This window comes from Nansenia antarctica, assembly GCF_963989245.1.
Source record: "Nansenia antarctica genome assembly, chromosome: 1".
Taxonomy (NCBI): domain Eukaryota; kingdom Metazoa; phylum Chordata; class Actinopteri; order Argentiniformes; family Microstomatidae; genus Nansenia; species Nansenia antarctica.
In genome coordinates this window covers 93,542,332-93,557,536 of record NC_137674.1, presented here as the reverse complement: position 1 = coordinate 93,557,536, position 15,205 = coordinate 93,542,332, and the positions used below count along the sequence as shown (strand labels likewise).

The 15,205-nt window shown below is 44.3% G+C and overlaps 1 protein-coding gene across 1 annotated transcript in view; it reads right to left on the bottom strand.

Annotated features, from left to right (window-relative positions):
* Nucleotides 1-2,498: 2,498 nt before the first annotated feature.
* ttll7 (tubulin tyrosine ligase-like family, member 7) overlaps nt 2,499-15,205 on the bottom strand; it is a gene marked incomplete at both ends in the record, with an annotated part of 51,651 nt that continues 38,944 nt past the window's right edge. The window contains 5 exons of the mRNA XM_080544046.1: nt 2,499-2,619; nt 7,010-7,183; nt 9,018-9,178; nt 10,776-10,856; nt 15,128-15,205. The exon at nt 15,128-15,205 is cut by the window's right edge and continues 57 nt beyond it. Coding sequence (XP_080400172.1) covers nt 2,499-2,619; nt 7,010-7,183; nt 9,018-9,178; nt 10,776-10,856; nt 15,128-15,205 — 615 coding nt within the window. The remainder of the gene's footprint in view (nt 2,620-7,009; nt 7,184-9,017; nt 9,179-10,775; nt 10,857-15,127) is intronic.

Genomic DNA, 15,205 nt, shown 5'->3' with positions numbered 1-15,205 from the left:
ATGTGCACCCCTGGTTATAGTTAACTAGGTAACAGTGGGGATTACTCACAGAATCCATTGCATTGCAGTATTTTGGCTTGACTAGCGAGTTTGTGTTGTAATTTTCAACAACATAGAAATGTATTTCCGTGTTTCAAAATAAAAGTCTAAAAATGTTTGGTTGGTTGCCGACTTGCGGCCCAAATGACCAGACCGTGTCACATTTTCTCTCACTCTGGGCAAAGTTGGTGAACAGAACAGTATAGTCACTCAAATGGACGAAAGAGATTAAAGTATTTAAAACCTCATTGCAAAAAATAAGGAGAAGTAAAATGATGGAGAAGAAAACATGAACAATTCTTTGTTTTAAGCATTTTATTGCTATGTAAAATCCATACCTCAAATGAAAAGGTATTACTCTTAAATAACACAAATCCAGGCAAAATAAAATATTTGGCATTGTGAATTGACGTTCAATATAGGGTTAGGGGGGAATACAGTAGATTTTTAGCACATCATTTTCGCCAAACCTATTAGTAAGAGTTGTTATAAACGTATACAGTATCATGGACTGAATCATCTGTGTACTATTACCTTTGAAAATCGAACCCATAAATTACATGAGAAACATCATCTACCTAAACATGTAATACTGACTGAGTTCCTTCCTATTACCATTAATATACCAACTAATGAGGGTTCTACTTTAATTTATCACATTTTAACCTTAATTAAAGACCAATTTAACACATTAAGTTGATGCGCGGCATATTGGCACATCACTCTTTGCACTGGCACTTGTACCTGCAGGAAGGGAAATAGGCTACAGCTGCTAAAACATGGAACAGCAGCTCCTCGTAATATGAGGCAAAGCACTGCAGTTACAATACAGTACAACTGGTCTAACCTACAGTACAGCGTTAACAAAAAAACCTGTCTCATCCTCCACCTCATTAATACACACCATCAATTCAATTATGTGCCATACAATCCATATGTGACACAACACATTCATGTATTTAAGGAACATTTTAATTAGTCAGTGTTTATGCGAGTGCAGACAATTAAACATACCACAAAAAAGAAAAATCAAGTATTTTCCCATATACAGTTGCTCTGTCTATTGACAGCGTCTGGGTAGGGGGCTAATTATCTAAGCATGCAAAAACTGTTTACCGTATCAGCAGGCCCTCAGTGATAGACTCTGCAGGGTGCATATGCAACACAACTGGCTTCCTAAGGTGTGCCTGCAAAGTCAACTCATTCTCTATGAAGAAGCTGGGATGCTTGGTTATCTATGTGGAAATAAACATTCTAAACCCTGTGTAACTTACTGTGCAGCACTCACTGTTACAGACGTAAAATATACTGCAATACATTGTTTAAAGTTCGATGGGTTTTTAGAAGTTACACTTTTCTGGGTTCCTCTCTACTGTACCTTGGATTGTATGGAGTAGACGGGACATAAAGTGACTGTCAAAAAAACGACAAAACTAAAGCATCTGAAATAAGTTAAGACAACAAAAATAAATAACAACAGCACCAATGAGTTTGTGTTGCATGTGTTATAAGCAGCAAAAAATGAGCTTATTATTTTTCTTTTTCTTTTTTTGCATCCGCTTTCTCCAAAAAAAGGATAACTTTGTTAATCTCATTCCATCGGCATTCTGCTTCAGCATTCACTGCATTCATGGAATATTTTACAAAATAAATTAAATAATTGTTGTTGAAGTTTTTTTGTTTGAACTTTACAGTACCATGACTTGTAACTGTACAATGAGCAGGTATAATACAGCAGGTACAATGAGAGAGAGAGAGAGAGAGAGAGAGAGAGAAAGAGAGAGAGAGAGAGAGAGAAGAGAGAGAGAGAGAGAGAGAGAGAGAGAGAGAGAGAGAGAGAGAGAGAGAGAGAGAGAGAGAGAGAGAGAGAGAGAGAGAGAGAGAGAGAGAGAGAGAGAGAGAGAGAGAGAGAGAGAGAGAGAGAGAGAGAGAGAGAGAGAGAGAGAGAGAGAGAGAGAGAGAGAGAGAGAGAGAGAGAGAGAGAGAGAGAGAGAGAGAGAGAGAGAGAGAGAGAGAGAGAGAGAGAGAGAGAGAGAGAGAGAGAGAGAGAGAGAGAGAGAGAGAGAGAGAGAGAAGAGAGAGAGAGAGAGAGAAGAGAGAGAGAGAGAGAGAGAGAGAGAGAGAGAGAGAGAGAGAGAGAGAGAGAGAGAGAGAGAGAGAGAGAGAGAGAGAGAGAGAGAGAGAGAGGGACGGGGCTGCATGAGATATTGTCCCATTGTCTGACACTCACAGGAGTGGAGCCCATATCAGGAGCACTGTAGGAGCCCTAGGCTGGACTGGGATGGGCTGGGCTGGGCAAAGGTGATCAAGGTTGTTAATATCCGCCATATGCACTGGCCTTTGTCCTCTACAGGGAGACTTGGGCAAGGTCCAAGGTCCAAAATCTGGTTTCGCCCCTCTCACCTGAGGGAAGACTGGGGGTCAGGGGTCAGGGGTCAGGGGTCAGGGGCCGGCGTCAGTCAGAACTGGCCCATCCTGGTGGTGAACAGGCTGCGGGAGCGTGGCATAGCTGAGGAGACGCGGCCAAAGCTGGACGAAGGCCACTTCATGATGAACTGGGAGGTCACTGGCAGCAGATACCTGGACAGACAGAATAGAGGGAGGGAGGGATGGAGGGAGGGATTGGTCAGGGGAGGAGGGTTTGGACAGAGGGCATATTGAGTGGATTAGACAGACAAAGGTCACCACAAAGACATCAGGCCGTATTAACCCCCTCCACCCTGTAAGCTGACCACCCTGTGAGCTGACCACCCGGCTGACCATACCATCCCTGCTTGAAACTTCTACCACAAGCTAAGGTTGTTCCAGTCTACTGATGCTTGTCCCTTTCTAATGACAACATATGACATGTTCCACAGTCATTGAGGAAAGAGACAGACCTGGCTGACGGAGGTAGAGTATGTGAGAATGACACCTGTGTCAAGTGAGATTGATCTAGAATTCATTGTAGCATTGTAGCATTTTACCTACAGTAAGTTACCTTAACTGTACCAGACAAAGCATGACATAAATAAAGCAGGACTATTAAATAAATAAATAAAAATACTCCTGCCTTTATTCAGTCATGAGAGTATGAAAAAAAAAAAAAAAAAAAAAAAAAAAACGACTGTAATACAACTGTTGTTGATTTCATTAAGCAATCTAATAAAACAGCCGCAGCGGCTAACCATATGGATTACGCTGTGAAATAATGTCCTCCGTTAGCTGGCAGATAACGCTGTTCCCCCTGACAGCCTTTCCCTGTAAAATAGCTCCTGGACAAATTAGCAGTGCAGCTTCTTCTTCTAAAGCCGACCGAAAGAAGCCTCAACAGAGCCTGACCCAGGAGGGTTGGAAGGATTCAAATTAACTTCATTTAGTTCAACAAGAATGTCCTTGAGAAGCGCTCATGTGGGCCGTGTGGGTACTTGTCAAGCACATCTTTTTCGACAGTAGATAAAAGCACCTTGCAGTACATTGGCTGTTTTATAGCTCGACCGTGGATGGAGCCAGGCAGAAAAGAGGGGATGGTAGGATTACTACACTCATAGTCTCATACCCTCTCATGCACCACTGTTTACTCTGTCTACAGTACATAGCTTTTCAGAACCGGTCTCAATAGTGACATTTAGACATATGACTGTGTCGCAGGATTTAGTTTAAGGTCTAGATTCTAGGTTTCCCATCACAGTATGTTTCTTTTCCTGTAGGCTTCCACTATCTGACTCCCATTATGTCTGGGTTTTTATTAGCTTAGGGATCAGGGATCAGTCCCAGGCTGTGGAGTATTACTAGATACAGTATATCTCCTTAAGTCATTACCATATGAGCTCTGGTCCAAAATGGTTGGAATGCCACTCAAAAACAGGAAATTCCAATCTGGAATATATGTGGCGGTGTTGGGGATGATGGTGCGTTCTCACAGTGCTTCTATTGAACTCACTATGAGAACATTCTGTCCATATATAAAATAAATAAATAAATATATATATATATACACACACACACACACACACACACACAGTATCACGTGATGGGGGTCCCTGGGTCCGGGCCCAATCCCCCCTCTGCAGGCTATGTTTAATTGGACCTCTATGTAACACTTCTTCCCGGTCCTCAGCTTTTGATCATGTAGGAGATTCTCGCAATAACCTGGCGGTTGAAAGCCCAGGAGAAGCCGCTGCAGCTTCAGTTAAATCCATCAGTGAGAAAGCTTTCTCACTCATTACATGCAAAAGCAGGCGCTCCCGTGCAGCACAGGCCGCTCCGCTGACAGGGCCGTTCAAGGTCTCTGCCCGAGACGCGACTGCCACGTGGAATTAGCAGCACGCGCAGATGAACATTAACGCCATCATTAGGGACCTGGAGAGGTGGTTCGGAAGACTAACGTGATCAAACAACACACAGTCGTAGAGAAGGTCATCTTCAACCCAAATCCACAATAAACCCCCAATTAACCCAGATTAGTCAACTCTTTTGGATACAAGAGACACATTTAAACACGGTACAAAACTTTTGTTAATACCGGAATCATCTTTGGTTACTGAAGTAATCCAGGACTACTGTAGGAACACCCAGTCGTAGAGTTGAGTGGCTGCTACGCCCATGTGTTCTGCCCACACAGAGACAGAGAGAAGGCCTGTTCTGAGAGCTGTGTGATTACTGACTCCAGCTAGGAGAGACACTTGAGGGAGAGTGGGCTTGTGTGTGTAATATGGAGACACCTGAGGGGCCTCCCCACACTCAGACCCACTCTAGTGTGTACCAGACTTGCCAAGTGCTGTGTGTGTGTGTGTGTGTGTGTGTGTGTGTGTGTGTGTGTGTGTGTGTGTGTGTGTGTGCGCGAGTGTGTTTGTATGTGTGTGTGTGTGTGTGTGTGTAAACGGGCCCGACAGAGAGAGAGAGAAAGATTGTAGCAGCATAAGTGTTGGGGTTAGCATGGGTCCAGACACGTGACAGTGCAGTGAGTTGCTGAAAAAGGTGACAGGTGCAAGATCATGCTCTCCTCAAACGCTGACATGATGTCCCCCATCGAGACAAAGCATATGAAGCTAATGACAAAAGAACCATAATCGTCTCTCCTCTCTCTGAGGAGTGGGCTGGCGGCGATGAGGCATTCCCTGAGTGTCTGATGGAATTAGAGGAGTGTTGTGGAAATGCGAAGCAATAGGAATCATCGCGTGTTAGTAACACGTTGTGAGAAGCTCAGTGATGCTCTGATTGCATGTCTTTGTTTCCTCGCCTTGTTTCCTTTCCTTCGTGACCTACTGACTTATACAGACTTCCCAAGTTTAAATCAATGGGATGAAATGTCCAATCTATCTCATTCCGTTAACCAATCCACGTTTTATCTAACCTTTATTTAGCCTGGTAGGTCAGTGAGAGAAAGGAGCGGCAGGCTATGTTAGACTGTTGGGACACAGTTCCAGTGAGCAGGTGGGCGTAGGGATGAGGCGGTGGAGGGAGTGAGGGGTGGGGGGTGGGGGGATGAGGGAAGTTGAAGGGATCAGTGTAACCAAATCAAGCAGAGACCTGCGTCAAGGGGCGATGTGGCAGAAGAAGCAGCAGAGGCGGAGCCATGGGCGGAATCTGCTCCAGCAGCCAATGGTGAGCTTCACCAACACAGTCCACACACACACACACACACACACACACACACACACAAATGCACAACCACACATACACAAACACACACACACACACACACACAAAGGAAGATAAAGACAGATAGACCAACTCATTCTTAAATTGAAAAGAGAAACAAATCTCCCCAAGGATTATATGGATAAGCAAGTAAATAGAATTCGTTCATGCAGGTGAATAATTTCCCTTTAAAGACATGATGGCGTCTATATACCTACAGCCAGGGCTCTCAAGTCTCACGCATTGGGCGTGAGACACACGCGGCGTGTGAGCGTGTGAACGGGTTGAAATGCGTGTGAGACTTGAGAGCCCTGTACAGCAGTTGTGGTAAACTCCCCCCCTCCTCCTCCCCCCTCCTCCCCATCACCTTTCTTTTCATTGAAAGAGGAGAGCGTTCAAAGATAAGGCGTCAAGTTGCTCAAAAGGGGATTCGTTAACACTGACCACTGTTACCGTAAACCCCCTATACTCCACAAACGTTTTTTTATGATGATGTTTTCAAAGTGCAAACGTTGTCTGTAATAACATGGGCTGGGTTATGAATCATGTAAAAGCGAGCCCAGGACGGAGCTCTCGTAAGGTCATTTGTGTCCCGGCTCATCTGGATCATAATTGAATTAAGATGGCCTCAGGGGCCCCGCTAACCTGAGCACTAATCTGAGGGTCATTATTTCCTGTTAACCCCCCCCCCCAACTCCTGTGTGCTTTAAAAGCAAGCTTGCTCAAAACCAACCGCTGAGTCCTTGGAGGATCAGCCATAAAAATAGAAGAATGCAGATTTGCGGGGGTTAGGTGTTGAGGGGATGGAATGGCTAAATTGTTTTAATCTAGTGAGGAACAAAAACGTCCTAGAAAAGACACACACATGCACACAAATTCATATGAGAGCCAAAGTGTGTGTGTGTGTGTGTGTGTGTGTGTGTGTGTGTGCGTATGTTGAAGGGTAATGATAATTCTTAGCAGTGGTTAGTTGTTAACAGCAGAGGGCTGGGGCAGAGTTAGGCGAAGGGGTATCTGCTTCGTCTTAGTGACGTTAGGCAAAAGTCAACTCTATAGAAAAGAGAAGACATCCCCACATACCTGGTTTCAGGTGCTGGACAGGGAAGAAAAATATCTACCAAATAATGTAACGTAATGCTGATATGCTCCCAAAACACTCATCTATTGATGAGACACAGATATTAACACAAAGATATTAACAACATGTCGGAGTGTGATGACGAATGGCGAAGATCTCAAATGCCAATGGAGCTTAGAAACATCTCCCCAATGAACACACCAAAGTTCAGGGACATTACTCCTACATCATGCCTGGAGGGAGATACTGTAGGGTGGACGTGGTCCTTACCTGGTGTCGTCCCACTCGGGGCTGAGGCCGGTGAGGGAGCCGCGCGACTCGGAGACAAACTTGTAGACGACGAGCAGGCAGTCTCTGCAGAGCTGCACCAGCCTCTGGCAGCACTGCAGCTCCTGTGGCGACACCACCTCGCTGCTCTTACTGAAGATGGTCTCCCACGACGAGCTGCACGCACGCACCCCACCCCCCACACACACACACACGCACACACACACACACACACACACACAAATAAACACACAAAGACATGAGGGTGGATAAAAACAAATCCTGTAAATTGAACCCGCTCCTTTATCACACTGGACATCCCCCCCGACTGAGAGACAGAGGCTCACAACTGAAAGAGAACCGAGGGGGGGGGGGGCGTTTGATCTCTCCCCCGTTTCAGTTCTTTGCGTTTTCAAAGCTTTTTTTTTCAAAGCCCCGTTAAATCGTCCCACAATAGTCGCGACCGAGTTTTGATTGTTGAAATTGCTCAGATGAAATATCAAACAGGGGGACGGGGGGGGGCTCGGATCTGGGAGTGTTACGTTTGCAGCCGCCGCTGATCTTCACCAGTGAGGTGGGGCTCCCTCCCTCACAGTCGCCACATGACAGTGGCCCCCCCGTGGTGTTGATCCCAGAGACTGTGGAGCACATCCTTGATTTGACGTGAGCAGCATGTGGCGGCAGCGCGGTTAGGCAGCTTATCCGCCCGACGCCTCGGACTCTCATCAAGTGAAATAAAGCCGCTCTGAAAACGGGCCTGTGCACACACACACACATACACATACACATGCACACGCACAGGCATGCGCACGCACAGGCATGCGCATGCACAGGTGCAGGCACAGGCACACGCACACACACACACACACACACACACACACACACACACACCGACAGAGGAACAGGCGACAGAGCCCTCTCCCTCTCTCTTCCATTGAGAGACGTCAGTAGAGACGTTCTACTACAACCCACAGAGCAAGACACTGCTGCTGCTGAAGACAAATAATATGGAGAGGGAGGGAGGGCACACCTTCATCAGAAGGGGTGAAAGATGGCTGCCCTACAGCTGGCTGTCTGAAATGATACACTGGTCTGTCTGTCTGTCTGTCTGTCTTTCTGTCGATACGGACACGATACAGGCAAATGAAGAAGAAAAAAACTCTTAAAGGCCACTTACTCCTAAAAAAGAAGCTTCAAAGGATTAGATAACAAACAATAAAGTAAGGAAGTAGGAGAATGACACCTACTTTAGCCCCTCTTCCTTCCTTCCTTCCTTCCTCCTGACACTCTAATAAACAAGATCTGTGGCCTTATTATGCAGGGTGTGAAATGTACCGTCTCTGTGTCCCGTGTTGCTTTCATCCCTGAAGCGCTCTAAAGGAGGAGTGGAACACACTGTCTGTGTCATTTCCTGGGTCATATCAACAAGCAAATGCCCAAGCTGTCAATCAAACTGGGTATTGCAGAAAGTGGGGGATAATATAACAGTGTGTACGTCTTATCGAGCATACAGCTGTAGTCACTGTACTTTATTTTTATGACTGAATTATTGTGTATAAGAACCATGGTACCGTAGATGGTAGATGGTATGTCTTGAAATATGGGTGGGCAGAGCGATGAGTCTTTTAGCTTCTGCAATGTCAAGTAGGGGGGACAGAGGCTGATGTCTCAGACATTGGGAGAGAAAGAGCAGCCTGCCAGCAACTGGAGAGACAGAGAGGCCTACTGTTAGAAAGAGACCTATCAGCTAGCTGTAGGAGACACCTACCTCCCTTTATTAGAGAGCAGACCCAGGTCAAATACATGAGGTATTTGATGAGTGCTTGAAGTAGCTTGGCATTTGAGTTTCTTTAGATAATTCTCGACTCCATTGTACACAGAGACAAACTGAAGGATTTGAAGGTACAGTATTTGACAGGTTCAGTATTTTTATACCATGGTCTGTCAGAGAGCCAGTGAGATAGAGAAAGAGAGAGACAAAGACAGAGAGAGAGGAAGAGAAGAGACCTACCCGGTGTTGGAGAAACAGTTCCACAGGCCCTGCCCATGGCTCCAGAGCAGACGGTTGAAGACGCGGTTGAAAAGGCGATATAAATGTAAACTGTCCACATCGGGCTCCCTCCAGATCCGCTGCAGGGCCGAACGCACGTTGGTCCGGACGATGTCCAGAACCTTCGCATCAAACATTAAACGAACACAAGAGAGAGAAGGAGAAAGACAGAGAGAGAGAAAGAGAGATCGAATCAGGGTTAAAAAACGTTTGAATGAATGCCAGCAGGACGAGCATGAAAGACCAGTGGAACACAGGACGAGGTAGCGAGCCAATTCAATGAAGAATCGAACTGGGAATCTGTTGGGTTTTCCAGTTCGTTGTCTGACTTTCTTATCTCGCAGCTATGGCGGTGTGTGCATTTCCAGCTGGGGTAGGAGAGAGCTGCTTAGGCCAACACTGAGGAGGCAGAGGAGAGAGGTAATTGTGTGAGAGAAGTCTCGTGGAAAAGCATGTAAGTTAGGGAGCGGTCTGAAGACCCCCTCTGCCCCATTCCTCCCTCTCTCCCTCCGTTCTCTTGACATTGTTCCGAGCCCTTTGATAGCTCCCAATATTATTACCTATGTGTGTGATGGGGGATGATTTCTCAGCAGAGATGCCAGTTTTAATGGGCTAGTGTGGGACTGAGACAAAACTTTTCCCACCTCCTACCAGCCTCCAATTGTAATCAGATGGTACCACGTTACGAAGCTAGCCCAGCTAGCTAACGTCTAGCAATCATTAGACAGGATAAGAGAATCTGAATAACAACCCGCCAGAGCCCACATTTCCAGTATAAGACACAAGAAGAACTGTAAGATCTGGCTCTGTTTTTGTTTCGTTTATTTGTATTATTTTGGTCTATCTCCCTGATGCTGTCAACAATTATAATGCTTTGCATGGCTGCTTTTTTATCTAGGAATAGCTAAATGTATTACTACATAAAATGTATTACTACATAAAATGTATAACTACATAACATGTATTACTACATAAAATGTATTACTATATCAAATGTATTACTACATAATTGCATATAAAAGGTCTGACTCAGAACTAAATCTTTTGTTGTGGAATAACAGAATAGGATAAGAACCTGTTAGGGTTAGGGTTAGGGCTGCATTTACATCGCAGGTCCTAATGCCTAGTTCTGTTTTTCTGCCTATATCCGAATTGTTCTACTTTTTAAAATGACCCATATCCAACACCTGTGCGTACATTGCTTTCATTTGTGTAACACTTGAAACAACCCGCATGCGTACATGAGGGTTTCGTTACCGAAAACGAAAGTAAACAGACAACTGGCACTTGCAATGGACGCAAACGAAACAGAAATGATAATCCCTTTTTTACATATTATAATATAAAGCTGTTGCTTTCCGAAGCATGTTTAGAGGTCCGCAAAATATTGCGCACAATTTACGGCAGAGAAGAAAGAGGACTTCACTTCTGCTGTTGAGTGAAACTAAAGTCAAACGTTGTTACAATGCCAAAACCGTCCCCTTTTCAATGATGTGCAAATCGGAATAACCAGGAATATGCAACCTGCCAGGTTACATCACAGTCCAAATGACACATATCCGCTTCGTATCAGATTTATGATTGAGGCTTGAATCGGATCTGAGAATACCAGATTCAATGTGCTTTTTTGCTGGTTACACATATCCGATCTGTGCCACAAAAAAATGTAATTGCATCACTTCTACCTGGCAGTGTAAACGCAGCCTTAAAGACACTGACCTTCCTCTGTTTGGTAGAGTCCAACTTCACCAGCCAGTACGAGGCAACTTTTGGTTTGTGGTACTTCCAGTTGTCTAGTATCTGAAAAGGAGAAACCAAAATCAGCAATCTGCACAGTTTATGTGTACCGGTACTATTCAGCAGTTGGGACGTGGAGTTTTATGTTATGTTTGTTTGTATACTTTCACGACAAAGAACTGTAGCATCAAGCAAAAAATGGTACCCCCTAAGCATTTTCTTTTTAAAAGCATTTGGAATGAGAGAATAAGCCGAAAGCAAAAAAACTCTCTTCTCTTCCTATTCCTGTGTTCCTCTCTTTCTCTCTCTATTTCTTTCTCTCTCTCTCTCTCTCTCTCTCTCTCTCTCTCTCTCTCTCTCTCTCTCTCTCTCTCTCTCAATCCTCATTCTGTGGGTATTGTTACTATGGTTTTCTTACAGTTTCAGAGCTGTATCGCGTTTGCGTTGACTGTGAGACAAAAATCAATGTTTGTGGTGAAGAGATGGCGAGAACCGTGGACAAGCGCTCACCGCAACCAAATAGCCCCTTTTCATTGAGAGACGAAGACCTGCAAACGTGTTCTATACTCTCCTGCCACCGCACCTTCGCAGTCTATGGCCATCTGTCAATCTGGCTTGGCTGGGGTTAGACAGGGCTGTAATTGACCTAAAGTGCCCTCTTTTACTCCTTTATGGTGCTGCTATGGATCAGGAGGGAAAAAAGCCACCTTCAGCTGAAACTCGAAGCCTCACTTTGAGACGTTATTTGCGTGTGGGTTCCAAGTGTATAGATGATGGCGTATTGATAACATCACTGTATTCCCATAGGTTCGCTTCCACACTCACATCATAGTGTACCTACGGGCTGTTGTAATATTGTTGCTGTGTTGACATACACACGCTACTGGTACACCCTGTGGATAACCTAGATCCCTGACAAACAGAGTTCCCGATGGAGGACTGTATAATATAGCGCACACACTCAAGGATTTACAGGAATATTGTAAATAAAGTCCGTTTCTTCCCGCCCAGAGCAGGGTGTTTAGGTTAAGTTAAAGCAGGATATGGTAAGCCACAGCTAGAGCATCTACTGAATATCACATGATTCATTTGAACATAATCATTTTGAATGACTTTGACACAAACACATCATCACATACTTTATAAGCTATAGATTGGGCTTTCAATGATGTTGAAGGTAAAAATGTGAGGAACCATTCATGTTGAACTTTTTTCCATCGAATAATTGTGACATGGTCTGGTCTGTTTCTCCTGAGATATCTACTACCCCCTTGTACTGTTTCTCCAGTGTCTATAAAAAAAATAAAAAATATATACTTTATTCTTCTAGCACGACGACTGCCAATGGCCGCTGGCCTGAGCTAGATTACTTTTCCTGCTACGACTGGTGGATTAATGATTCACTTACTTAGTCAAATGTATTGATTGTAAGTCGTTTTGGAATAAGGCGTCTGCTAAATGTCAAAAATGTAAAGGTAAATGTAAAAAGGTCCGCATGCTGACCATTCTGAAGTTGCGCAACTGACCAAAACGTTTTTTTTTGCATATTACGAAAGTGATAAAGAGCCCACTCAATATAACCACAAACAGTTTTAGGATCACTAAATAGGATCACTGAATATTTTGATTCACTGTATCGTCTGTCGTCGGCTACTGGCTTAGGGATACAGGGCTTGTAAACAAACTGTTAGGACGTGTTCAAAAGCAAGGACTGTGCGATCATCTAATTATGTGTAGTTATGTTTTTTTTTTTTATGTTCTATTAACATTTTGTGATGTGCTAAACATGCAGTTAGATGGTAGCAAACAATATCTCTGGTATATATATATATATATATATATATATATATATTGAGGTGTACCAACATTCAAATAAGCATATCTTCTTCAACTATCTTCAGATTTCAATGTATGACACATCATTTGAAAACTTTAAAGTGACCTTCCTCTACTTGGGGACTTTCTCACCTGACCCTGTCACATGGAACAAATACTTGCATTCACAAACATCCCAATTAGTCGTAACTCTCAACGCTGAATCACAAGGAGCTTCAGATAAACCCCCTGACAATTAATATTTCTCATCTCCTGAGTGAGTTGATAAGTCACAGTAGGTGCAGCTACTCATCTTTGTTTCCATGGCGCCCCAATTAGAGTTAATTACCAGGGCAGGTGGAGCAGTAATTTTCTCTCATGACCCCGGACAGGAACACTACAACCAGCCAACCAGGGGAGAGGAAGGAGACACTGATAAATACCCTGGAGCAGAGGGGAATACTGCCAATGCTCAAGCCACAAGGGTTTCTACAAAGACAATAGGCTGTCAGCCAGGCAGGAGGCCATTGTGAGAAGGGTTGGAGAGGTCACGCTGGACACGTTGGCCACTGCGTCCCTCTGGAGATGAGCCCTCTACACACACACACACACACACACACACCAGGGTTTCCGTTAACCGGTAATTCCCGGACTTTGTCCGGTAAAAGTTGTTGAAGTCCGACAAATTGAAAACTCGTCGGACATAAATGTCCGGTGAAAATAATTCCCTCTAAGCACAATTTGAATACAATTCGCTAAAGTTCACATTCTGATTCCTTCTATTTTAAAAAAGACGAATATATAGGCTATGTATTTATTTTATTATGATATGATTTGACACCGGCATGATGATGACTCCTAATGTGTAGGCTGCCTATGCGAAACAGCGGTTGTTTCCGGTGTGCGCTATAACTCGTGCACAATCGAGTCGAGGCAGAGAGGAGGATAGCGATGTTTCTCTCTGTGATAGTGTGATTATGCAAGCCTTTTCTGAAAGGGATGAGAACCCGATTGTTTCAGCTTCTCCCAGGGAGAAAGTGGTAGAGTTACCATCCTCCCCGAGTCCTACCATACCATCCGCTGACAGCCTATCTCTGCCTGTAACCGGCGAGCGATTGCGTGTCGCTCAAGTAGCTGATCAGTCATTAAACAAATGTTTTTACATGCAGCTAGTGAGGAATCTGAAATAGGGGGCAACGTAGTTTATTTCCTTAACGATGGGATATTAATGCGTAAATGGTCTCCTCCTAATGCAAATGGTTGTGAGTGGAATACTGTAAAACAAGTGGTTGTGCCTGTGGGTTATAGACAACAGGTGTTATCTGTAGCACATGAGAGCCAGTGGTCAGGACATTTAGGTATAACTAAAACTTATCAGCTGATATTGAAACATTTCTTTTGGCCCGGACTGAAGGCGGATGTTGCCAAGCACTGCCGCTGTTGCCATACTTGTCAGATGGCGGGTAAGCCTAATCAATCCATTCCACCCGCACCATTGCATCCCATTCCTGCTATAGGGGAGCCATTTGAACGTGTAATAATTGATTGTGTTGGACCTTTGCCTAGGACTAAAAGTGGAAGTCAGTATTTGCTTACTATTATGTGCGCTGCTACTCGTTTTCCCGAAGCTGTTCCGTTGCGTAACATATCAGCCAGCTCAGTGGTGAAAGCTTTAACAACGTTTTTTTCCACATTCGTTCTTCCTCTTGTTATACAATCTGACCAGGGCACTAACTTTCAGTCTAAGCTTTTCAAACAAGCCCTAAGAACGTTAGGGGTACGATGTCACGCCAGAAGCCTACATGCTTGCACTGTTCAATAAAATGTTATACATCTAGACATTGTGGTATTTCTTTATATACGTATCCCAGCCTGCCTATTGTTTCTCAATAAACAGTTATGTTCTCCTCATTGACATACTCCCGAGTCCGATTAAGTATGATTTGACAGGCAGCTAAACGAAATGCCTTCCCAACCAGCGAGACCTGGTTATAGAAATGACGTTGTTTTATTGATAAAAAAAAGGGTAAAACTGGAAAGAGAAAATAGAAAACTCACATTAATCCCAAACAATTTAACAAACTTCAGTTAACGTAATGTGGAGTCTGTTCATTGATCGATGCTGTCTGTTCAGTTCCCAGTGAGGCGCCCGTTCAGCGCTGGACATAATGGCATAGCGCGCATGCGAATCATGTTATATTATTATATATTATATAGCTCGCATCTAATCGTATCGGATGAGAAATAGACATTAAATGGCATATATAGGCCGCTACACAACAGTAATCACCGCGACAAACAGCTATATTAGATTTTTTTTTTTTTTTTTTTTTTTTTTTTTACATTTTAATATGATGACCGGAATATATCACGTTTGTCCGGTAAATCGAAATCTTCCCGGACACGATGTCCGGCGGCAATTTTTTCTAACGGAAACCCTGACACACACACACATACACGCACACACATACAGACACACACACACACGCACGCACACGCACGCACACCCGCAGACTTACTTCGTCCAGCACAGCCTCTGCCTCCTCCTCGCTCTTCCCGGGGAAGCGGATCCTCATGGCGCTGAGGGCAGCCAGGCT